Source organism: Stylophora pistillata, chromosome 7 (genome assembly GCF_964205215.1).
Source record: "Stylophora pistillata chromosome 7, jaStyPist1.2, whole genome shotgun sequence".
NCBI lineage: Eukaryota > Metazoa > Cnidaria > Anthozoa > Scleractinia > Pocilloporidae > Stylophora > Stylophora pistillata.
Genome location: NC_142525.1, coordinates 17,037,753 through 17,062,837, shown reverse-complemented (window position 1 = coordinate 17,062,837; position 25,085 = coordinate 17,037,753). Strand labels below are relative to the sequence as shown.

The following is a 25,085-nucleotide window of genomic DNA, read 5'->3' as shown; positions in this document are numbered from 1 at the left end:
CACGGGAACATCGAATAAAATATTTATCTGAAACTTCGTAAAAATCACGTTCTGCAATTGCACAAAAATATTGTGATTTGAAAATAAAGTGAGATATTAACTGGAATTTCGTAGAACCCACGTTCTGTACTTCTGCTCCGTTGATACGATTCAACGTCGGTTGAGGAGGATTAGATCGTCGACGTTTCGCTGGTAACGTTAACGATCTGATTCGTGCTCGTTGTCTAGGAACACGTTCTTAGACAACGAGCACGATGTTATGAAAGATCGTTGAACCATACGATGAAATCGTATAGACGAGGACGTTCTTTTTAACGTCCTCGTTGTACTGGATTTTAAGGTTAACGTGGTCGTTCTTTTGAACGCGCTCGTTATACTCGATCTCGCGTAGAACGCGCTCGTCCTTTTTGACGTGCTCGTTATACTCGATTTCGTGTAGAACGCGCTCGTTCTTTTTAACGTCCTCGTTATACTCGATTTCGTGTGCCGTGCCCAGATGGCAGCATTGATCCCGAGCCTCGATTATCCAATCGAGCCTCGATTTTGCAATCGTGCCTCGATTTTGCAATCGAGCCTCGATTTTCCAATCGAGCCTCGATTTTCCAATCGAGCCTCGATTTTCCAATCGAGCCTCGATTTTCCAATCGTGCCTCGATTTTCCAATCGAGGCTCGATTTTCTAATCGAGGCTAAATACGGGAGGGAGCCTGGGGCGAGTGAGAGTGGTCATGTTCTAGCAAACTTGTCGTCGCAAACTCAGGACTTCTTTGAAATTTTAAAAAGAACGCGAGAGGGAGAAAGAATATTTTTACACTGCTAAAGAGATGGAGGAAATGGTCCTAAGGTAAGCATTGGTTTCTTCTGGTACATTGTTTTACCGGAGGGTGTTTGTTCCTACTTGCTGCTTCATAGTTTTCGGTTACGTAAGCTCGATAGATTTTCGTTCCAATTTTAATTGGTCATTTTTAGCCAAAAAAGGAACATAACTCTTAGGAAATGTTAAAATGGTTTGGACAAAAAAGACTGAGTAGAGGATGAGTAAAACTAACATTCCGGCACCAGAATTCAAGACAGTCACGCGTATGCATAGCTACCAGCTGACATTCATATTAGTGGGAATGGAAAAAAACAAAAGCAAAATTTTCTCATCTTGCAAACAAATGGTAAGAAGAATAATGTTAACTATACTTATGTCCATTTTCCAAGACCATGATAGCTCAGCAGCATTTCATGGAACATGTGAAAGTGTGGTGGGATACTATAATTTTTTTGAAGCTAAATTTGTTATCCAATTTTGTGTTTCATTCATTCTATTCAGATAATTTTGTGAAACACAATCATACTGTGATATTTTTTATAGCAGAGGAATCTATTTTAAATCAAAATTGACTAAATGTTCACAAATGAATGAACGTTGGAGGTTTTTAAAGAAACTGTGGTGCTGTGTCAGTGGGGGTAGATTAATTAAGATGAAATTGTAAACTGGCCACCCTGAAGATTCAAAAAGCTGACGTTTTGAGCATTAACCCTTTGTCAGAGTTAAGGGCCAATACTTGAAACTTCAGCTTTTTGACTCTCTACAGTACAGTGGCTAATTTATAATTTCAACTTAGTTGATATAACCAAATTAAATGTTGACTAGTAAGATTAACATGGACTTGACAATTAAGTTAAAAGAAATTAATTCTTATGAATTAATTTGATAGTTCAGAACAAATAAGATTCCTAAAATGTTAAATATTAACTTTGTAATAGATCCACCAAACTAATCAACTGTAAAAGCTATGACACAACTGCAACAGTTCACTTTTAACAAAATAATCAAGTGCTTGTTGAGCTGACCTTAATTTTCATATAGCCTGACCTAGCGCACTTTATTGACTGAAAAAAAAAACCTTAATCCTTATCTGCGATCATGACTAAAAAAAAAAGCAAGACATTTTTGATATTAGTAACTGAATTGAATATTTTAATACCTATTAATTTAATAAATACAAGTTGATTTTACCATAGTAAATAATAAACTTAACATCAAATCTGCCATGTTTGTTGTTTAAGTTGAACCTGCTCTACATGAAATAAAATATCAAAATATCCACGGGTAAATTAAAATAAAGGTGTGACTAACTAGGGACATTTTTTTGGTTTGCATGCTTATGGATCATCTTCAAAATATGAACGAGTTTTAACTTCTTGCCACAATTTTTTATATATACATATATATGTATGTACTGTATAATGTACTTTTAACTTTGCCTACTCTTCAGTGCAAGGCAAGAATTAAGCCAAGGGGTCCCTACTCTAGATATTAAATCACTGTGCTCTCACCCAAGGAAGCCAATGTCACACCTTTCAGTAAAGTAAACATGGTTGTGGTTAAGGTTTATAGTTTCATAGAAGCCTAAATTTTTGCACTCTTTTAGAAGTCTTTTATATTGCATGTGCAACATCAACTATTAAATTCAAATCATAACTAGTTCCAGTATTCGATCTAGTTCATGTTTTTGTTTCATTTATTTGGAATATTCTATTCTGACACTAAATGAAATGGTTGTGGACTCTTACTGATGTAAAAACAGACTAAAAAACAAAGAAACAAACAAAAAGCAAGTTAGCTCATACAGGTATATATTAAGTACTTCCAAAGCAGCTGGCAATAATTAAAGAAAACCAAAAAAAAAAAAAAATGTGCTTACTATCCTTAGATGAGGGCACAATATTAAGATGACTAGCATTTCAGATTACGTGGGTATGAGTACAATTTTAGTATGAGCCTACTTAGACATTTTGCATATGTTGATTTACTGATCGTTTGATGCTTCATTTGTTGTCTTTGTTCTTGTGTTTATGTTTTGTTATGAAACAAGGACAAAAGCTTAGTGTTTTTCAAGCAAAAGAGAATGGCAGTTGAACCCGGAAACATGATTTGAAGTTCAATCAGTTACTTGGGGTCAGAAAGCATGAAATGAAAAATATATTTTGCTGTTTTTTGACATCGTATATTCAAGATTGGTCTGTAATTTTTTAAAATAAGGATTCCACTTTATGATGAATTGTTTACCACAATAAACAACTAAAACCTTGAAAAGCATAAAGACTCTGACATACTGGTGATGGTTTGAATGATGTCAATTCTTGGAAGTTTGAAGATCATAGTTTGACCCAGACCATTTGTTTTTCAAATGACCCAATATAAAATGTCATGCAATACATATGACCCACTTTGACTAATTTCTAAACTGAACACTTTTAGTTCCTTATAACACCAACCATATTTACATTAGGAACTGAAGTTTTGGGCTCTACACTTGTTGTTTATCATCAAAACAAAGAACATTTTTAACTTGTTGCTTTATAGCAGCCTCTATTGAACAAATTTTGAAGGACTCTAGCCAGCCTCTACCATTTTTGATGACCATGAAAATATGTGAAATGTATGGGAAAGTGAAATTTTATTGCATTGTCCCAAGTTGTGTTTCTGGAAGTCTTTTAAATTACCCTAAGCAGTTTGATTGTGCATTTTTATATTTGGATCTGCTCTACATGAAATAAAATATGAAAACATCCACAGGTAAACAGAAACAAAGGTGTGGCTGACAAGGGTCCTTTTAAAGTCTTTTTAAACTTTTAACATTCTGGGTGATTTTCCACCATTGGCTTTTTTCTTTTTGAGGTTGTTCTCCTGTCCTTCTTTTTCCTTTTGCTTTCATGTTTAACATGTTCGTTCCCCTCTTCATCTTTATGTTCCCTCTTTTTCTCTTCTTCTGTGTGCTCCCTCACTTCCTCTTCTTTCTTTTGCTCCTTTTTCTCTTCTACTTTCTTCTCCTCCTTGTTGATGTCTACACAACTTTCCTCTATTTCTTGTCCTTCTTCTGGGGAAAAAGTTATAATTTTAGACATTGTAGGCTGACCAGTAATTTTCTTTTTCTTGCTGTTGACTCACAATCATATATTTCTCTGATAATTTTATTGTCCCAGTTTGGAGGGAAATGCTTTATAGATTGCCAGGTTAAGTAGGGGCCTTAGTTAAAAGGGTCAGTAGGAAATTTCCATAATCCATGGTCTCCAGGTCAAGAATATACATTTCCATGTTCTTTCAATATCTTCTAATAGAGACTAATCATTTTGTTCAACCTTCTGATTAAATTCTTTTGTAGCTCTAATGACATCCTTATGCCATGTTATCCTCTAAAATGCAGTAGGATGCCAGTGGATCAACTATCATCAGAGATGGCCACTTTTACCAACATTAAAATCAGTATCCTTACTGGTTGGTAAAATACTGGTTATTTTACTTATTAGATAATATGCTTCTCACTTGCTTGTGCAAAAATAATTCCAGATGTACCTGGTAGTGGTTCCTGAAACAAGATAAAAAGTAAAGGGAAGTATGCCATCCACAAGAGTCACGTGTAACTTACTTTTAACAACAAGGGACAATGGCAAAAACCAAGATGCCACTGCCTCAATCTCTTACTTTCCTTTATAACCATGACTATTATAACGTAGATATAGTATTATAAAATTAAATAGTCACTAATGAAATGTACATGAACCAATCTAATTACATGACCTCATATTTCAATGGCAAATTAAAATAGGGCATTCAATACCTTTACTAAACACACTTGGAAAATGATGTTACTAACATGATCTCTATTTACTTAGTTATTTAGGTTGATAAGTTGTTTACATTATAGCATGACCCTTATTTAAAACTATAGTGATAATAGATACTGTCAGTTGTTCCACCTTGCTGTTGTTAATATTATTTGGTCAGGTGTTGATGTTAGTGTTATGCAGGAGGAAGCCATGACAGTTCATTTTGTTCAGTTGTATGTATATTGACATATCTTAAATTATTTTGGTTAAAATGAGAACTAGATCACATGAAGATCATTAAGTAAGTCTGCACAAAATAATGCTTCTCGCAAAGAACCTTGTCCCAAGGGACCCGTCAGTCTGCCCCAAGTGTTGCGGCTCACGAAGAACCTCGTCCCAAGGGACCTTTAAGTCTGCCCCAAGTGTCGCGGCTCACGAAGAACCTCGTCCCAAGGGAACTTTCAGTCTGCCCCAAGTGTCGCGGCTCACGGAGAACCTCGTCCCAAGGGACCAGTCAGTCTGCCTCAAGTGTCGCGGCTCACGAAGAACCTCGTCCCAAGGAACCTTTCAGTCTGCCCCAAGTGTCGCGGCTCACGAAGAACCTCGTCCCAAGGGACCCGTCAGTCTGCCCCAAGTGTCGCGGCTCACGAAGAACCTCGTCCCAAGGGACCTTTCAGTCTGCCCCAAGTGTCGCGGCTCACAAAGAACCTCGTCCCAAGGGACCCGTCAGTCTGCCCCAAGTGTCGCGGCTCACGAAGAACCTCGTCCCAAGGGACCTTTCAGTCTGCCCCAAGTGTCGCGGCTCACGAAGAACCTCGTCCCAAGGAACCTGTCAGTCTGCCCCAAGTGTCGCGGCTCACGAAGAACCTCGTCCCAAGGGACCTTTCAGTCTGCCCCAAGTGTCGCGGCTCACGAAGAACCTTGTCCCAAGGGACCCGTCAGTCTGCCTAAGTGTCACAGCCTACAAAGAACCTCGTCCCAAGGGACATGCGAGTTTTTTAAGTTTAAGTCAACTTTTTTTGGTCAATGATCTATGGAACATACAATGCAATATGTTATGGTAGGGTTTTCATAATGTAGCATACTACCAATAATTTTACGTGACATTTTAATGTGCACTACTTCCCTTACCTCATTTGTTTTGCTTGTGTTCGAATCTTCATCTGTCAGGAGGAGAACTAGTCTCAGTATGTAAAAATACACAATTTAATATACCTATATTTTACTATAATTGCTCAAGCAATACAGGTGATGATGATTTATCCAGTAAATTACAGAATTGTATGGCGACTCTCATTGTTTATCAGGTAACAAATATGAAATTAATAAGCCCTCAACACATAACTTAACATATGACCAGTGTTGATTTTTGGCATTAAGGCAATTTCTTCTGAAATTTTTTAAAGAAAGATGTTATCTCTGTTTTTAGGAACATCATGTAGTCCTAATGTTTTTCCTTATTTTCTGCTTATTATCACTGAGCAAGGCAGATTACCTGTAATTTTCTTGTTGGGTTGCATTACCTTTGCTAAGACTGGGTCTGCTTTTCATGCATGTTCAGTATCATTTGAAGGTACTTCATTTTTATTCTTTACATTGTTTTTTTCATTTTTTGGTAATTACTAGTTTAATACATAATATTTGTATTCCTCACCTAGTATTGTGGATGAAGGGTCACCCTCCAACTGCAAATCGGGAATATTTCCTTGGAATGTCACCTGCAGGCAAAATGAGGAAAGCCATCATGTGACCCAGAATTAACATTTCTTATTTCCTTACCATTAACAATTTCAAAATTTATGCTTAACTCTATGAATAAAACTCAGGTCATAACCCAAACTTTCAACCTGGGTATACAAAATGAATAGTCAAAAAAGAAGATTTTGTCTTTTAATAATAATCAAACTGAAAAATTAGGCTGTGTGGAGAAAGAAACGGTTTATACTAAAGACTGGCTATGGTGATAAGAGCTTTCCAGTTTACTTCTTCAATAATACACATTCTTTTTTTCTGTTTTGATCACTTGTGCCATTTTGCTTCATGTCACACACTCGTAGGCAGATAATTTGCAGCAAATTGACCAGTCCGAGCATACACTTTACTTAATATGTGGTGTTGTATCATACATTCAAAGATAAGTTGTTACTATCTGTATTCACTTTTTTCTAACCTCTGATCCCAGAAGGGATTTAATCTCTGCCTCATCCTGGATTAAAAAAAAAAAACAAGTTAACAGAATCAAAGATAAGGTTTAATACATAAATTCCACAGTATTTACCAGGGTTGCTGTTTGAACACTTTACAACTGTGACTTTCAAACCTCATGCAGGCACATTGGTGAATATGCAAGCAAAAATCCCCTCAAAATTCATACTTGTATTATGTATCTCATAATGATTAATTTTGTGTGCTAAGAAATACCAGGAGATAGCATATCATTTGCCATATTTTTTCCACCACCTCTAAAAATCAGGATTAAAAGGGTATTTTGAACAAATTTTAATTCACCAAAGGCATTCCATTTGCCTTCTTGAAATAACACAAGTATATTTTAGACTCCAACTCCAGATTTCTAGTACTGTAGTTGTTATTTGTTTTATGCAATATTATTATTTACTTACTCTCTCATGAATATGAAGCACCTCTGGTCTCTCCAAGAGGTCTCCATGTTTTACCACTTCCCTACCTCTTTGGATAGAGAAGTGTAATGGGAGAGCATTGTTGGAGCCTGCCCAGTCATATATTTCCTATATCATTTAAACAGGAAAAAGATTAGATTTCTTTTTATAAAAAGCTATCTGCCAATCACTGTATGTCTACATAATTTTACCAAAGTGCTATTTACAGTTTAATAATTTGTATCATTGTTTATATGTACCTGGAAGAAGGCACCTTTGATGAACTGGCGCTCTTCCTTGCCGTTTGAGTGGCGGAGGATGATTTTCACTTTCTCTTTTTTTTCTTCCTGACTGACATCTGTAACTCTGGCTTGTCGGGCTTTCCTTATCTTGCTTGATTCTTTAATCTTACAGAATAAATACATGACAACCTCAGTAATATTTCATTGATAATGTAGAAAAAAGATCTTGAAATTTCTGCTGCTAAGTCTTAAAAGAGAAAGTGGTAATTATAGCAGTTTTTTTGGTAACAAGTATTATTTATGTTGAATCACTTCATTTCACTCATTTCCTTTCCTGTTTGGGGATATGTCTCTGAAACTTGGGCCATACTTTGATGGCTGGTGCTTGTTTTGGCTCCTGAAGTCTTAAAGGAAGCCTTCTAAAAATAATCCTCATTTCATTGCCTGACTTTCTCCTAATGTGTTCTTCATTTTTGTTTATTTCCAACAGGTAATCATGCCACGATTGACATAATTGATATTGGCATTATTTGTGCTATGTAAGTATTTGGGAAAAGCTATTTACCTTGTCATCCTCTATTGCCTTTTGCAATGCACTCTCCTGCTCCCTCTTAAGTGAATGATCCTGCTCTAACCTCTCCCTATTGGAAACAATGAATAACTTATGGTGAATCTCACCAGTGTTCACTTTGATTTGCTGCATCTGTCTGGATAATCAAAACATATTAACCACATAATTTGCATACACCTAGGGTTTTTTAATGTTTGTTAATTGCAAACAAGACATTGTTTGAAACAGCTTAGTATCTGATGTATGAATAACACATCAGACTTGAGCTATATGAGTTTATGAAAATTTTCTGTAAGATCATAAGGTTGTCAATGGGTAACAAGCTGGAAATAATTATTTCTACCTTTATCTTATCGAATATTAAAGATCTCTTACCATTCCCTTGTGAATGCATCCACAGCATCTGCTGCCCTTTTTACTGCATCCACCACATCTTCCTTTGTTGCCAGTTTTAGGTTGTCTCCTTGTTATAAGAATCCAAAATACAACAATTTTGTTTCCAGCCATCTTTAAGTCAAATCAGATCAATATTAACCTATGATGTTCAATTTTTAAAAAGGGGCCAAAAAGACATATTAAAACAATTTACCAAAAAGTGGCAACATTTATGCAAGGTCAAACTGGTATGTAGGTAGTATACTGGTGCCTGATGATGGCTTGGGATATTGTACATGACTGCAAGTCAACCTTAAAATTAAAGAGTACATTATCTTTAAATTAATATAAGACTTAAGGTAAGGGAAGCGCTTTTAAAGCAATGGGAGTTTTTCCTCAAACTTCCTTATGTTTATTGTCTGTTTTGACTTGTGCCTACACATAGTGATGACATTAAAATTGAATGAGTACAGACTGACTTGCAGGCACGGGATCCTTTTCAAACATTCCAAACTGAACGTTATTTGCCAAGAAAAGCTTATTACTATTATCAATATAAAATTCCTTTCATTAACATTTACCAACCTTTTGAACAAATTGTATTTTGAGGCTATTTACATTCTTAAAATGCTCACCACAAAAACGCTCTATGAGGATAGGCTGAGAAGTTGTGGGTGCCATTATGAGTAAATCGGACCCAGCACTTCCAAATTTTCTTTTCACTGTCATAAAAAATAACATAAAATGGTAAGAAGAGTTTGAGAACATTGACAATTATGGGCATTATTGCATCTATTATTGGTGCGTAGAGGTTGTTATGGGGCACTAAATATAGCATAAGGAAACACAACATAGACTAGAAGATAACAGGATATTTTGATATGCTCAGTACTACAGAAAGTAAAACACCCTATTATAAGTACATCCTGGAAGGGAACAGGAGATGTCAACATCCCTTAATAATGAAGAAACATATCTATGCACACACTCTTTACAGTACACAATATCAGTACTTCAGATGTATCCATTTTTAAATATTAGTAAAGTGTGAGAATTACATTACAATCTTGATGTTTAGCCATTAAGACTTAGGAAACTTTTTTAACTTTGACCTTTTTGTCTCGTATCTTAGTAAACATCCAAAACACGGATAGTAATTCAATACCTTCTCTCCCAGATCTGGATTTTTCTTTAGTTATCCAAAAGTATAAGTTTCCATGATTGACTCCATGTAGAATATTCAGAATCCTGATGATTTAAGAGAGAGATAAACATATTTGATTACTAATTAAAATTATTTACTACTTAATGTGAAATATAGCATGCATGCATCATACAGTGGATATTAAAAATCTTGAATACCCTTTGTGATGTTTGTGAGTGATGTTTAAGCGTGATGTTTGTATTTCAAATTATAATGTAATTTACGTGTGATGTGCGATCCTCGCAGTAGATAGCGCTATTTATGCAATAGCGAAAATCAGACCTGAAAAAAATCAGGCCTGTACGGGACTCGAACCACTGACCTCTGCGATACTAGTGCAGCGCTCTACCAATTGAGCTAACAAGCCAACTGGGAGCAGGCTGTTAAGTTGATTCGTAATAAACCCATGAAAGTGATAAATGAGATGCAATGAATATATAAAGTTCATATATTTTTGAACTGCGGTATTAGATACGTGTGATGTGCGATCCTCGCAGTAGCACTATCTACTGCGAGGATCGCACATCACACGTATCTAATACCGCAGTTCAAAAATATATGAACTTTATATATTCATTGCATCTTATAATGTAATTTATGTTTGAAAACACAGAAACCAGTCAGTTGGAGTAACCTACTATGTACAAAAAAATTGTCATGTGGGTACACATTGCACCAGGTAAGCATGGTCACTTTTGATGTCTCCATGTGTTTTTAAGTTATATACACAGAAAAGTTTAAAGGCACGGTTCATGCATATGTCTCTCAATAAGAAAAATTAACTATTATGAACTATGATATTAACCTATTTATTTTGTCACTGTGACTTAGTGTAATCGGAAGCTGTTTCTGCAGAGTGCAGCCTGCTTTTAGAGATAAAAATAACCTTTTATTAACTATTGATAGTCACCTTATCACATCAGGTATGTTGTCACCTTCTTGTAGGATCACTGTAACCATGCTTCTCTGGTCAGACCTGGCCTGGTGACACATCTAGATACACAAATTTATAAATTAAAGTAGAGTTAGATTTAATGTTATTTCTTTTGGTGTTATGATGCAACACAGTGCATTGTTGCAATGCATGCATTAGGACTATATGTCACCTAGAGAAATTAAAGTTGACAGACAGTAACTGTAGTATACTTTTCCAAATGGGTCTGTTCCTCAGCAAGTGAAATTGACATATGACAAATGTGGCTTCACAAAAGTTTACAGGCTATTTTTATTTCAAATGTGACTGCTAATATATTTTACTTCTCATTAACTCAACACATTGACACCTAGGCATGCTAACTGTATTTATTTACAACAGTTTCCTTGAAAATTGCAAGCCATCCAGGCAAACATAACATCGCTATTTAACACAATCCTCCTCATATGTCAAGTTCAAAAAGATTGGTAGGAGAATATCCTCATGGGCTGATGCTACCTCCATCAGCACTTGTTCACAGTAAAGCACATCCCATGGTCTGTCGACACACCATTGCACTGCAAAATTATTATATTGTGGTCTACAAATAGTAGTGGTATTCAATCGAACTGTCAGCCTTTAAGGACATCTGTGTCAAAATCTTCTAAGGGTTGGGTTTTTTTCAAACTCTTCTTCCATTTTCCTTCTTGAAATAACAAGTATATTTTAGACTCCAATTCCAGATTTCTAGCACTTTTGTTATTTGTTTTATGCAATATTATTATTTACAAATAGTAATGGTGTTCAATTGAACTGTCACCATTAAGGACCTGTGCCAAAATCTTCTAAGGGTTGTTGTTTTTTTTTTTGTTTTGTTTCCATTCCCCAACTCTTGCTGTAGTTTGAAATATGAATCAGACAGCTACATAGGGTATAAGCAAGGTTAAGCTTTCTATTTTAGGTTCAAATGCTACTTTTGGCATGAATATTGTTTTGTATCTGGTGGAAATTTATCTAAAGTCATCATCCAGGGAGAGCCCTGCATGTAATTGCATTAAATTTTTGACAATAATTCCAACATACCTTGATTATTCAGATCCAGAACTCCTAAGGAACTCATAAATTATTGAAAATATTATTAAATTATTGACAATATTTCCAACATACCTCGAGTATTCAGATCCAGAACTCCTAAGGAACTCATATCCTCTTCTACAACCCCAGCTTAAATGTAATGGCACAAAATTGAATGAATTTCAAGAACATTACTTATTGTGCATTACTTCATGCTACAAAACTGCACGAGTCAGTCAGTCTATCCGTCTATATCACACTGTACTCTACCATAATACTGTAGATTATCCTATTCTTCATCAACAGGAGACCCAATTGTTCATCTCTCTTGTTTTTCAATTAAATTATTGAGTAAATAAAATTATGTTCAAGCTAATCCCACTTTGGCTTTTTTAAGTGTATCTCTTTTTTAATCCATTTTATAGAAAGATACCTGTTTCCCACTGTTCTGTGCCAGTTAAATGACATGCTATAATAAATGTAAAAAAATATATGGTGTAAAAATTTCCTCCTTTTTGATTTAATTTCTTGATAAGTCTCACATAAATATTGTTGATTTACATCATACCTAATGTGTAAATCTGACTTGGCTTACTTTTGTAGGGCACTTTCTCAGTGTTAAGACTTAAAAGACTGGCTTTTAATAGTGCTCTGTAAATTTGCCTTATAAATGGTATTACATGATACAATTTGAAATCATCTATGTAAACTATCTGCAGTTTTAAACTTGATTTCTAGTGTAATGTGCATGCTTTTTTCAGAAAATATCCTTACCCACCCCGGAGATAACTATTAGATATTCCAATCAGGATTGGGTTTTTGGTCTGCAATAGCCAAAGATCATGATTGGGGGGGGGGGGGGGTCATAGAGGGAAAATAAAAAAACCAGCATTTTGATGCTCTTTAATCATTCACCATGGTATTACCTGAGTCAACATTTACTGGGTTACTAGCTAAATAGCTCCTGTCGAGGTCACTGGTATCCATGTCATCAAGAGCAGAAACACCATCTGTTCAAAAAACAACACAACACAGTTTTGAATTGTGTCACATCATAATCATATACGGGCAGATGGGTCACCTGCTTCCAGTCAAGATGCAAATGGAAGATTGAATAAAAAAACATTAACTAAGTTTATAACTAGTGTGCAAATCAATCAAACACTTACATTCACTTGTAGGCAATGTCAAGTCCACTTGATTAACAACACCATTTGCCACCCTTGCTTCATCACTGGAAGTCCCTGGCTGGATGACTGAGTTTGTCACACTTGTTTGAGATGAGCTGGGATTTGGGTGAGTGGTTGATTGTTGAGAAAGCGAGGAAGGGTTGGAATTGAGCTGAGCAGAGGGAAGGGAGGTTTGGGATTGGTTTGTGGAGGGTGGGTTAGAATTAGGCTGAGCTAGGAAAATGGAGGGCTGGAATTGGTTGGTGGATGGTGGGTCTGAATTGGGCTGCTCAGGGTGATGGGAGGGATGGGATTGGTTTGTGGAGGGTGGGTTGGAATTGGGCTGAACAGAGGGAAGGGAGGGTTGTTGTTGGTTTGTAGAGAGTGGGTTGGAACTGGGCTGAGCAGAAGGAAGGGAGGGTTGTTGTTGGTTTGTAGAGGCTGGGTCGAAACCGGGCTGAGCAGAGGGAAGGGAGGGTTGTTGTTGGTTTGTAGAGGCTGGGTTGGAACTGGGCTGAGCAGAGGGGAGGGAGGGTTGTGGTTGGTTTGTAGAGGGTAGGTTGGGATCGGGCTGAGCAGAAGGAAGGAAGGCTTGTGATTGGTTTGTGGAAGAATGGAGGGAGGCAGCATTGGAAGTGGGATTCATTTGAAGAGAGAGAGAAGGGTGGTTGGGATTGGTAACTCCTGGTGTTGGTATGGACTCAGGGTTAGGGTTAGATCCTGAGATGAGAAATAAAACAAAGAATTTAAATCAGCCATTTGAATTACCATTAAAATAGTGGAAAGATGCGAGAATTACTAGTTTTTTATTGATAAATCTATGACAAACAAATATTGAAAATTTTTAAGAGGCAAAGATCCTTATTGCCAGTCGGCCAATCAATGGTAATGAACATTAAAAGGGTAAATATTGAAAAGTCAGAATTTAAATATCAAAGTTTTTATTTCTCAGCAGATTAATTGGGTTATGTTGTTGCTTTTGTCTTTCAAAGACCACTGGTGATTTTCTTTTTAATTGCAGCAAAAATGTATTTCCACTTCAAGGAGGCTGTTATTTCCAGAACGCTGTTATTGCAATTCTAACAGGCATTTGTGGGTACTGCAGCCATATATTTTACTCCACTACAGTTATATTCATGTCAACATGCAAATTTGCTAAAGACCAGCCTTTGCAGCACAGTTATCTTGTGGCTTTGCCAAAATTGGCTTTTACTATCTTTACTTATGGGTCACATGACACAGATGTGTATGCACTCAATGCGATCTTTTGGTGCTGACTGCAATGACACAAACCCTTGATTGATTATTAAAGTTTACACTAACCTCCATTTCTCGGGTGTTGCAAAACCATGTATATGCGCCTGGAATTGGAACTCCCCTTGCCATAAATTCTAAATATTTCCTTGGCGTCTGGTATGCCTCTGTAACCTTTTTCCATTTTGCTCCCACGGCTCGTAGACTTGTATAGACGAATTCTATGGAAAGGAAAGTTCAACATCGACACTACGTACAGTTTACAGGGGCTATATGAAATAACATTTCAATTCACTAAATAGTAAATAAAGTATGGGGCAAATCTAAATAGAGATGATCAATGATAAGTTTCTAGACTTGTTTGGCATGTATTATTCCAGTCCATATTCCCCTCTACTCCTTTACCCACTCCCCCTGCCTCAATGATTAGCCTCCTTTCAATCTGGAAATTCTAGTTGAGATTCCTGCTTTCCTTAATTAAATAATTTTACCAATTGCCTGTTTTCACTGTGTAACCATTGCACAGGTAAAGTCAAGAATAGAAGAGATAAAAAAAGTTAAATATCGAAACAGTCTCGGTAAGATTCAGATCTGTGCGTAGTTTAGAGCGATAAGTATTCTGATCAAACTGAAAATCCGTTTAAATGTAAGTCTTCGAGTAACGACTGATAATTCCTTTCTTTTTTAATTTTGATGACGTTGCGTGAAATGACTCTAAATGGGGTGGATCAGGCTAAATTTCGGCCCAACCTTACACGTGTTATAAAAGGTGCTGTTTTTATATATTACGTGCACATTTAACTCCATTGCAGGCCTTACATTCGTAGCAAGTTCACTGCTCATACTTTGGTTTTAATGAATGATCCGAAGCAAATAGCTAAAGTATAAGTGGTAAATTTTGAATCCTTTGTCGCGTGGGTAAAATTTGAATTGTTTTGCTCTACCTGGGTTTTACGTGACCACACACTTCTGAGTTTACATTCAGTATTCAATGCAAACAACCTGCATGCGGGATAAAGTGCTTTGGTACTTAACCTACCTATCCAAGTCAACAGCCGCAAGTCCAGCGAAATTTTCCTTGACCAGCTCTTTTATCTTTGCACTCGAATGGTTGCCTCCAATTTTAATGTCTTTCACTCTACCCTCGCGATTCAGCAGTACCCACGGATTTCCACGCGGTGTACACTTCGCCTTTCCCTTCAGCCATACGAACACTTTACTCGTTGACTTTCCTATCGGCTGAGGTGACCCGCAATCGCTTCCAGAGCTGGAATCGCCTGAATCTCCCATGTTCGAATATCCTTGGTCAATTCAGTCAAGTGATTTATTGATGAAATCCAAACGAACAGGCCCTTTTTTGTTCTGCCTTAAAAGCACGAGTCCAGCACGTGAATAAGAAAACAGAAACCAATCAACTTCATGTTGGGGGGCCCCAGTGGAGTAATATACCAAAAGACTATTTCCGCTATCACACATCACTTTTGTGTAAAGTAAAGGTTTTGAGCCTTCCCGAACCACTCAAGAAGTGGCGTTAGTTAGGGGTTAAGTCTATTCGCACAGCTCTCTATTCCTTACATTTCGATTACGCAAAAGAAGAAAAAACCGCTGGCAGTGGTTTGGAAAAGGAAGAAGGTGTGAGGTGGAAAAATCAACCAGCCATCGCTCAATAAAATGAATAAGAAAGCTGATACCAATCAACTTCATTGTCGGAAGGGAGGGGGGCCCCAGTGGGATGTTATACTAAAACACTATTTCCGCTATCACATCACTATTGTATATAGTAAAGGTTATGAGCGATAGAAATACTCGAAACTTTTCCAAACCACCCTAGAAGTTGCGTTAGTTAAGGGTTTAAGTGTGTTCACGGAGTGCGCAACAAAAAGAAACCGCAGGGGTTTGGAAAAAGAAGACAGTTGGGACATGGGCGTCCAAAGTAGTAAAGCTCACGTCTAGAGGAGAAATGTATTATTATTTCATGGAAACGTCACCCGTTGTGTGACCCGGTGTTAAGTTATTCGAGGAACCGTTGAGAATTTGAATGCGTTATAAGGAATGGGGAACGAAATATGGTCGATTTACAACACTAAGTATTCCGAAATACGAACATGTTAAACATAAGAATGACAAAACTTAGTCACTCCTAGTATGTCCGACGTGGTTTTTGGTGATTTCTGCAGTTTTTGCCTTGCTTTGTAAAGTCGTTTTAAAACAGGTAGAACAGTGATAGCATAGCCATCGTCTTCCCACCCCTTTAGTAGTACTCAAAGTGCTGATAAAATACTAGGCTAAGGACCAGTCAATGAGACAGGCGTTCCAAAAAAAAATGAAAATTAAAAAATTAATCACACACTCGCGATTCAGGAGCTAGCCTGCTATCACAACAAATTTCAAGGAGTTTGAGTTTGGTGATTATAATTTATTAGGTAGAATAATTTTCTGAAAGTAGTTTCTGAGGCATTTGTATATTCCCCGATCCTTCAAATTCTCGAGCCTCCCGATAACTTTACCGAAAGTGGTTTCTTTACCCCAAGACGAACTGTACTGAATTCTTTGTCCGATTTTTTCGCAGCCTTTGATGACTTTGATTGATTTAACTTGCTCTTATGTTTATCAGAAGTTTAAGAAATCGGAATTCCACTGTACTCTTTATCGCCTTGTTCCTGGCCTCAAAAACTAAATTAACCTAAATTACGTAGTTACTATATTGCGAGGCTTAAACAGGCAAAAAATTACCAATCACATTATCTAGACCTCGCCATTGCCTCCACATCCTATCATCAAGGTACGACTGAAGGTCATCACGTGCTATGCCACGCCGTGCCTTAATTGGAGCCTTCAAATTGGCCCACGCGGATTCTGCTTCTTGGGTGTACCCCTGCCAGAGAAAACCTAATTTTGAAAACAATTGTTTAAGTTAAAAAGGCACTGGGGACACAATACTAAAACAATGAATTGAAAAAGAATTGTCTTTATAATCGTAGATCTGCAAACACAACAAGTAATAATAAAGCTTTTAATTAAAATATGCTGCTTTGAAAAGATAACAATTACAATAGGCGCTTTAGCGGCAAGCTTTTAAATAAAAAAGAAAGGATTCTGCTAGTGCTTAGAGACTCGAGCAAAAAAAAGATGCTGATAATATAAGGTCAGTCTTCTGTTTTCCTAAAGAAACGGAGTCCTCAAAATGAAGAGGGAAATGGGAGACTAAAATGGCACTGTAGTGACAAGATGCTAAAAAAATGAATTGAAACAGACATGTCTTTATTAACATAGGTCTCCAAACACACAAAGTAATAACAACAAAGCTTTTAATTAATTAACAATGAAAAGATAAATATTTCAAAAGGCACTTTAGCGGCAAACAGAATTGAAAGTATGCCGCCAAAGTGCGAATTGATAAAGGGTTCTGGAAGAGCCTTAGGACTCAAGCCCCCAAAAAAGAAATGATGCTAAAACAAAGATTCGTTTATTGAAAAATACTGTGTTCCAAAATAAAAGCTACAAAAGGCCCTTTAGAGGCAAAATCAATAAATTGAAAAAGGAGTCTGAAAGAGCCTTAATTAAGACTCAAGGAAAAAGAACTCAAGTGAGAAAGCACACTAGGTGACAGTAACAAAGGCTTTGTGTATTAAAAAATACTGTTTTCCAACACAAATTTATCTTACAAAAGGCACTTTAGCGGCACGCTGCAAGATCAATAAATTGAAAAGGATTTTGCTACAGCCTAAATACTCAAGGGAAAAGAACAGAAGTGTGGAAACACACGAGTTGATAGTAACAAAGGCTTTTTGTTTTAAAAACTACTGTTTTCAAAAACAAATCTTACAAAAGGAACTTAGCGACACGCTGCAAAATCAATAACTCGGAAAAGGATGCTGCTACAACCTAAGGAAGTTTGCAGATCGACCTATTTCAAAGATTTGTTTATTTAAAATTACTGTCTTCTTTCGTGGCAAAATCAATAAATTGAAAAAGGATTCTGCCAGAGCCTAAAGACTCAAGGAAAAAGAACTTAAGTGAGAAAACACAATGGGTCATAGTAACAAAGGCTTTTTGCATTCAAAATACTGTTTTCCAACAAAAATTAATCATACAAAAGGCACTTTAGCAGCACGCTGCAAGATCAATACATTGAAACTGAAGGATTCTGCTAGAGCCTAAAGACTCAAGGAAAAGGAACTCAAGTGAGAAAAAACAGGTGATAGTGACAAAAACTTTGTGTATAAAATACTGTTTTGCGAAACAAATCTTACAAAAGGCAATTTAGCGGCATGCTGCAAGATCAATAAATTGAAAAAGGATTCTTCTAGAGCCTTAATACTCAAGAGACGAGAACACAAGTGTGAAAACACAATATTTGATACATACCTACATACATACATAGATAATTTATTTGGTAACGCAGGTTGGTTACTGGCAGCATTAAGCTGATGTGGACCTGCGACAAATCTAGCTTCTATTTAAGTAAAGTAATTACAAAAAAAAAGTAGAAAAATCCTAGCATAAATTAAAATGTGAGTAGTGATTCAAACTGGTTTATAATCCTAGCATAAATTTCAATAGAGGTAGTAAGATAAAATTCCTAAAAATATTTACAATTTACCAAATCCTCGTTGCCAACTAGAGCAGTTTGATTAAAAGATATCTTTTCAATAATTGTTGAAAGAGAACGGAGTTTGTTCTTAAATCTCTTATTATCCTCTACGTTCTTAACTGAACGAGGCAAAGAATTCCACGCTATTGCAGACCTATGTCTAAAAGACAGTCTTCCAACATTAGAGTTTGGTAGCTCCAGAGTTAGTTTTAAATTGTCCCTCATATTTCGTATATTTGGACTTTTCCTAATAATTGTTACAACCTGCTCAGGATTGATCCCCTAAAAAGCTTTGTGTGTCAGAGAAAGGAGCCTCATCTTATAGAAATAACTTATGGATTTCTAAGAAGACGGTATCACTGATTGGGAATTAGTACCTCCGTGTTGTTTGAAGATAACCTTGGCAGCCCTCAGGTGAATCTTCTCTAAAACACCTAACTTTGCTTACCCCATACAAAAAATTCCATAAGTGATGCTTGGTAAAATTCCCTTAAAATATATGGACTCCAAGATATGAGAGAGAGGGCTTTTGAACCTGCGCAGTTGCTTTACCTTCTTGACCATATATATTGATAGATCTTTGATGTGGGGTCCAAGCTTAACTTCTTGTAAATCATAAACCCAAGATAGTATGACTTGTTGACAAAGTTAATGGCATGACCAACCAGTTTGACTGGTCTTAAAGGACCAATGAAAGCATTACTGTTAAGAAGCATAACCTCAGTTTTATCGGGATGAATTGTGAAACGTTCCTGCGACACCACTTAGCTATATCAGTTAAATAAGTTTGGATCTTAAGGCTGACATCATCAAGGGAATTGCCTATACAATATAGAGTTGTGTCATCAGTAAACATTTCCATCTTTCCACAACCAGGCACTTCAGGCAGATCATCGACGTAAATACTAAAAAGCCTGGGGCCAAGTACTGTCCCTGGGGTACGCCAAACTTGACGGTCACTTCACTGGATCTTTGCCCCTTAACCTCGACAAACTGTTTTCTCTCACATAAGTAATTTTCAATCAGATTGTTTTGTTTCCCTGATAATCTAAAGGCTTGGAGTTTGAGGGCCATCGTGTTATGACAAATGTAATCAAATGCCTTTATTAAAGTCTATAAACAGTACCCCCACAGTTTTGTTTTTATCCAGTTCGTGTCTCCAAACTTCAGTCAGGTGCAGCATTAAGAGTTCTGTTGACCTGCCAGTTTTAAAAATCCACTGGCTTTTGTTGGACTTGTTAAAATGGCAGTCAATGGAATCTCCTGTTATGCCCTCGTACACTTTGCTAGGAATAAACAATAGAGAAATAGGCCTAAAGTCACCTCTTTTAGAGCTATGTAACTTTTTGGGTACAGCTTTCCCTTTACTCAGCTTCCATCGAGGAGGGTAAATTGGGGATTTTAAACTTACTTCCATCACATAAGACAGGCCAACTGCTACAGCATCTCCTTCAAGTTTGAGTCCCCTTGAGGTAATGTTGTAAGGGCCACATTCTTTTCCAGGCTTAACTCTTTTATCGATCACCCTTTTAATCTTGTGGACATTAAGTTGTACTGGCTCAATAGTAGGTGTAATTTGGTAAATGTGCTGATGTTCATTACCACTGGTATCTGTTAGAATATCATTTGCAAGCCTCTCACCAACTTTAGAGAAGAAGTCATTGAAACTGTCAGCCTTGTGTTTAAAATTTATTGTAATAATTCCATCCTCATTTTTAATTGCACTTACATTGCCTTTTGATTTGCCATGCATTTCACCGGCGTACCAACCTCCAAAAGTCACCTGAGCTCTTTGCACTTTAAAATTTAACTTTCCAACATTCAGCTTCAGCTTCTCTCGTGATCTTAGTTACAAGATTACGTTTTTTGCTATACCGTTTCCATGCATCTGTATCACTTGGGTTCCTTTGAACTTTTCTTAACAAGATATATCTCCTATTCATCTCCTTGATGATAATGCTATTCATCCACATCAGTCCATTGGTGCGAACCTTTACTTTACAGGATTTTAAACGCTCATTCATTATGTATTTATACAAATACTCACAGGCCCAAGCAACATAACCCACATCATCAAAAGTTCCACAAATACTCCAGGGTGATGTATCGAGGTCCTGTCTGAGATGGTCAGAGTTAAGGCTCTTAAAATAAGTCACTTATTTAATCACAGGACTTCACTTTTGCCTTCGCAAATTCACCAAAGCATATTCAAGATGGAGATCAGAAATCCCTGGGTCATGACCGCTTGCAAGTTTCACCTTGGATTTGTTGGACGTAAAGATCAGGTCTATGGTTATGTTTGAAGATTCCGTAATCCCACTCGGTTCTTCAATCACATTCTCTAAACCAAAATGTGTAGCCACTTTTAACAAGCGCTTCCCCATACTTGTTTTGATATTGGAGTCAAAGTCATCCATGATCATAATGTTGAATATTTTCAATCAAAGATCGTCCAAGATTGCTTAGAGCTTGTAGAAGAACTTACCGTGGGTTGGAGGACTGTAGAAGGTTCTTGTAAAAGGCACTTTAGCGACACACGATCGGAAAAGGATGCTGCTATAACCTAAAGATTTAGGAGAAAAGAAAACAGATCTGGAAACACATTACGTTATACTAACTAATGCTATTAAAGCTAAACCCCAACGTTGTTTTTAATCTGTGCTACGAAAGAAATAATGATAATGATAGCATGAAATAGAGCTTCACGACTTCTTTTAGTTGTTAAACTATAAAATGAAACGTACTGTGTTAATGATAAACGAAGGAAAGAAAGGTGAACGAAAACTGAAAGAAAGCTGAATCACTCAAATATACCTAAACTGTGGAAAAAAGAAAAAAAAAGGCGAAGTGTTAGTGACCACCCAAAAATCCAGTTTCGATGCCGGGCTATTTCTCGTTCGCATTCTTTTCGGTTTTTTTTTTTTTTTTTAAAAAAGATGGAATTTCTACGAAAGGCAGACTATAATTTTTTCTTTAACTGATAAGAACTCTCATTGATCTTGTTATTTTCTTGGTTTTTTCTTTCTTGTCTTTTTCGTATGGCGCGAACCACATAATCTCTGGAATTTTAGGAAATTTGCAGTTCGACCAGAATATGGTGTTTCATTCTTTTTCTCTTTCTTACTCTCCTTCTTTCTTTCTCCCTTTTTTCTTTATTTCTTTCCTCGAAAACTTCCCGAGTTCACAAATTAAACTCGACAATTTTTCCAGAACATGACCGCTCTCGCTCGCCCTAGGCTCCCTCCCAAATCGAGGCACGATTGCAAAATCGAGGCACGATTGCAAAATCGAGGCTCGATTGGAAAATCGAGGCACGATTGCAAAATCGAGGCTCGATTGCAAAATCGAGGCTCGATTGCAAAATCGAGGCACGATTGAAAAATCGAGGCTCGATTGGAAAAACGAGGCTCGTATGTCGAAGCTTGGCAAAACGAGGAATCGTGGTCGTTTTTGATCAGGGGCTTTTGGGCTCGTTTCCCGGAAACCTTGAATGATCCGAATGATCCCTGCCATCTGGGAGGATCATTGGATCATTCACAAAATCGAGGCTCGATTGCAAAATCGAGGCACGATTGAAAAATCGAGGCTCGATTGGAAAAACGAGGCTCGTATGTCGAAGCTTGGCAAAACGAGGAATCGTGGTCGTTTTTGATCAGGGGCTTTTGGGCTCGTTTCCCGGAAACCTTGAATGATCCGAATAAAGCAGTTCTAAAATATTATTGATCGCTGTTCAACTGCTAAGGTGAATATTTGTCAGCGAACTAGAAGTAAAACCGTCCATGAACTGACGCATCAGAAAATATCTTATCCATCTTCCTTCCCTTTAGCATGCAAACGAAATTTTGAGAACGACCCATTTCGTCTTCAATTTTAGCTGTTTTGAAGTCGCCGACAGCAAAAATAGATTTTTTCGATTTTCTCCAAATTGAAGCGGCCTTTCTGAAAACAAACTACATCACGTTTAGTTACGTACCAATACCCATCCATGGGCAAAATATCAGCGAAAAAAAAATTTCCACTCTGGCCGTTGGTTGCTGGATTTTTATAGGCATTTACTCTTGAGTGTTGTTTTCGAGCGATTTTGGCGAGCATGTGTCAACAGAAGTTTCCGACCTTCCCGTATTTTATGCAAGGTAATTTAGGGCGTCAAGCTAAAACACATCAAAACGGCCTCAAATCGCGAGGAGAACAACACAGACTACTCTCTACGAAGGTAAGACTTTATTTCTTTGATCATTTCACACAACTTTACATTTACCGAGCTCAAAAGCAAGTCCAACTAAACCACTATACAAACTCTTTAATTATTCACTGTGAAAGAGCCTGTGACAGAGCTTGGGCCACCTGTGATACGTTTGGAATACTTTTCTCGTCCCGTTTGCTTGTGACAATTTACAAATGCCTATTTCTTGACTGAGTACTTTGTGACGATCTCCAAGAGTATGAAGATTCATCAAAGCTTCCAAATAAAGCGTTTCTTTTTAGCCTTCTTTATTGCTACACAGCGAGAGTAGCGAGCTAAGAGCAACATAATCAGGATTTAAGACGAAATCAATATATAGAGGTTTGAAGTCTGAACTCAATTACTTTATACCAGAATGCATGGCATTTAACCAGAGTGCGCTGCGCCACGTTATACCATAGTGCCTTGCGGGTTTGTTTTCAAAACAGTACCTCACTTAGTGCAGGCACAGGCACTTCAGTTGCGTCGTAATGTAGTATCGTGATTTTCAGTATGGTTGTGAACGCGGCTGATTTTGACTGAACACTCCGTAATAGTTAGGCCGTTTCTTTAAAATTTTATTTGACATATTTTAAATGTATAGAAGTATTTTTTGAGCATGTTTGTCGGGTATTCTATCGTTCTCAATAAAAAACGCAAACACTGTTTTTTTAGTAAGTAATTTGAGACCGGTTTTCGAGAGGGTCAAATTTGTTGTGCGTCGTATTTTGAAGCCTTCCAAAGATTTGGATGGCACTAAACGCTCTTCAACGCTCCCCAACGGCACGTGTGTTTTATGTATTTTAAGTGGTAGTGTTTGAGATTGGTTATGGCAGCGAAAAGTCCCATTGTTGCGATTAGTGTATTGCGTCATATAGCGTTACCACTTTGAATTAACTCGTATTGTAGATCTAGATCTACTTTTCTCAGTAAAAGCAAATTGACTAATTGCGAGAATTGTTGGATAAATCTACTGTCTTGATTACTGAGTAAAGGGCAGTCGAACAGGACAATAAAAGGGGTCACTTGATCAATAAAAAACTCTACCTTGCGTGTTCCTTGCGTGAAGTGACACACCGTTAATCCGGATAGCAAAAGGCAGTCGAGCGTTAACAGGTGTTGATAAGTCTGTGCGTCTTCTGCCATTAGCTAGCGCTCAGTTTAGCTCTTATTAGGATATCTCATATGGGAACTCTTCTCTGGGATGTGATAATAAGGGTAAGTTTTAAGATATCTTTTCCCCATCTGCATGTTATTGAGGTTTGGCAAAGCCCGATGAGATTGTCTTACAAAAGGCAATATTTTCTTCTATGCGCGCGCTATTTTCTTCGTCTTTTAATAATATACATGAGAAAATTTCTCAGTTCTGATTGGTTAAGATGAATACAGTTTTCAGTTAATTCAGTGCAGAAGAGAGTTAATTCAGTGCAAAGAAAGAAACAAACCAGATATTCTGATTGGTCAGAATGATTGGTCAATGTCACTTGCAGGGTTTGAATAAATTATTTTTGCATGTGATGCGCGCGCTTTTCTTCTGCGTAGTTATGAGAAGCTACCTCGTATTTTTTCATGTATATTATTAATAGATAATCACATGGTTTTCTCGTGCAATTTGGAATTATTAAGCACTTGTAAATTTTTTCAAAGACCACAAATTGCACTCGCCCGACGGGCTCATGCAATTTTGTTAGTCTTTGAAAAAATTTACTCGTGCTTATTTATTTCAAATTGTACTCGAAATCATGTGATTACCTATACAAATATACTTTCTCTCCCGCAGAAAATAGCTTCAGAGATACGTTTCTCAAAACCTCCATCTAGGTATCTTCCATTAATTACCACTCCCCCCTCGAAAAAAAAAATTTCAATTCGTCGTGGTAGGTAGTTAAGAAGCTAACTAAACCCGCAAACCAGTGCTCGGACAGAATAAGTTAGAATAGAATTAGAGTTGAGAGGGGTGCTCTCAAATCTTAGTTTTAGAAACAGCCCACCATTTGACACTACTACTGAAAAGAAATAAAGGTTAATGTAAGTCTTGGAACCCGCAGGTAGATGAATCACTGTGAAGATTGTCCGAGGGACTTTAAGCAGTCAGGACGGCAACGTCACGACAGACGTCAATTAAAAAACGAGTTTCTACTTTTAGTTAGAATTTCGAAAATGGCTGCATGTGTTTACCGTCTCATAGGGCGCCAGACCTCAAACTCGACATAACGCATAAAAGTAGCGTTGAGTTCCAAATGCAAAT

At 37.1% G+C, this 25,085-nt stretch overlaps 1 protein-coding gene and 1 long non-coding RNA gene across 5 annotated transcripts; one reads left to right on the top strand and one right to left on the bottom strand.

The window, feature by feature from the left end:
• Positions 1-167: 167 nt before the first annotated feature.
• Positions 168-14,095, top strand: LOC148726900 (uncharacterized). Of its 4 annotated transcripts, XR_015989688.1 has the most exons (5): positions 168-843; positions 4,157-4,269; positions 7,952-8,000; positions 10,225-10,290; positions 10,557-11,974. It is a non-coding gene; the product is annotated as an uncharacterized LOC148726900 (long non-coding RNA). The 4 variants fall into 4 exon arrangements; XR_015989690.1 differs by lacking the exons at positions 4,157-4,269; positions 10,557-11,974 and adding an exon at positions 12,780-12,804 and having other exon boundaries at positions 616-843; XR_015989691.1 differs by lacking the exons at positions 4,157-4,269; positions 7,952-8,000; positions 10,225-10,290; positions 10,557-11,974 and adding exons at positions 12,780-12,894; positions 13,789-14,095 and having other exon boundaries at positions 183-843.
• LOC148726899 (uncharacterized) lies at positions 6,063-14,257 on the bottom strand. Its single transcript, XM_088728035.1, has 14 exons — positions 14,091-14,257; positions 12,768-13,487; positions 12,525-12,608; positions 12,032-12,067; positions 11,692-11,748; positions 10,978-11,102; positions 10,522-10,604; positions 9,573-9,655; positions 9,043-9,129; positions 8,408-8,495; positions 8,027-8,102; positions 7,223-7,626; positions 6,772-6,807; positions 6,063-6,319 (listed from the first exon to the last, which is right to left on the bottom strand). The coding sequence occupies exons 1-12, from the start codon at positions 14,203-14,205 to the stop codon at positions 7,450-7,452; spliced, it is 1,731 nt and encodes a 576-aa protein (XP_088584161.1). The 5' UTR covers positions 14,206-14,257; the 3' UTR covers positions 6,063-6,319; positions 6,772-6,807; positions 7,223-7,449.
• Between the last annotated feature and the right edge of the window lie 10,828 nt (positions 14,258-25,085).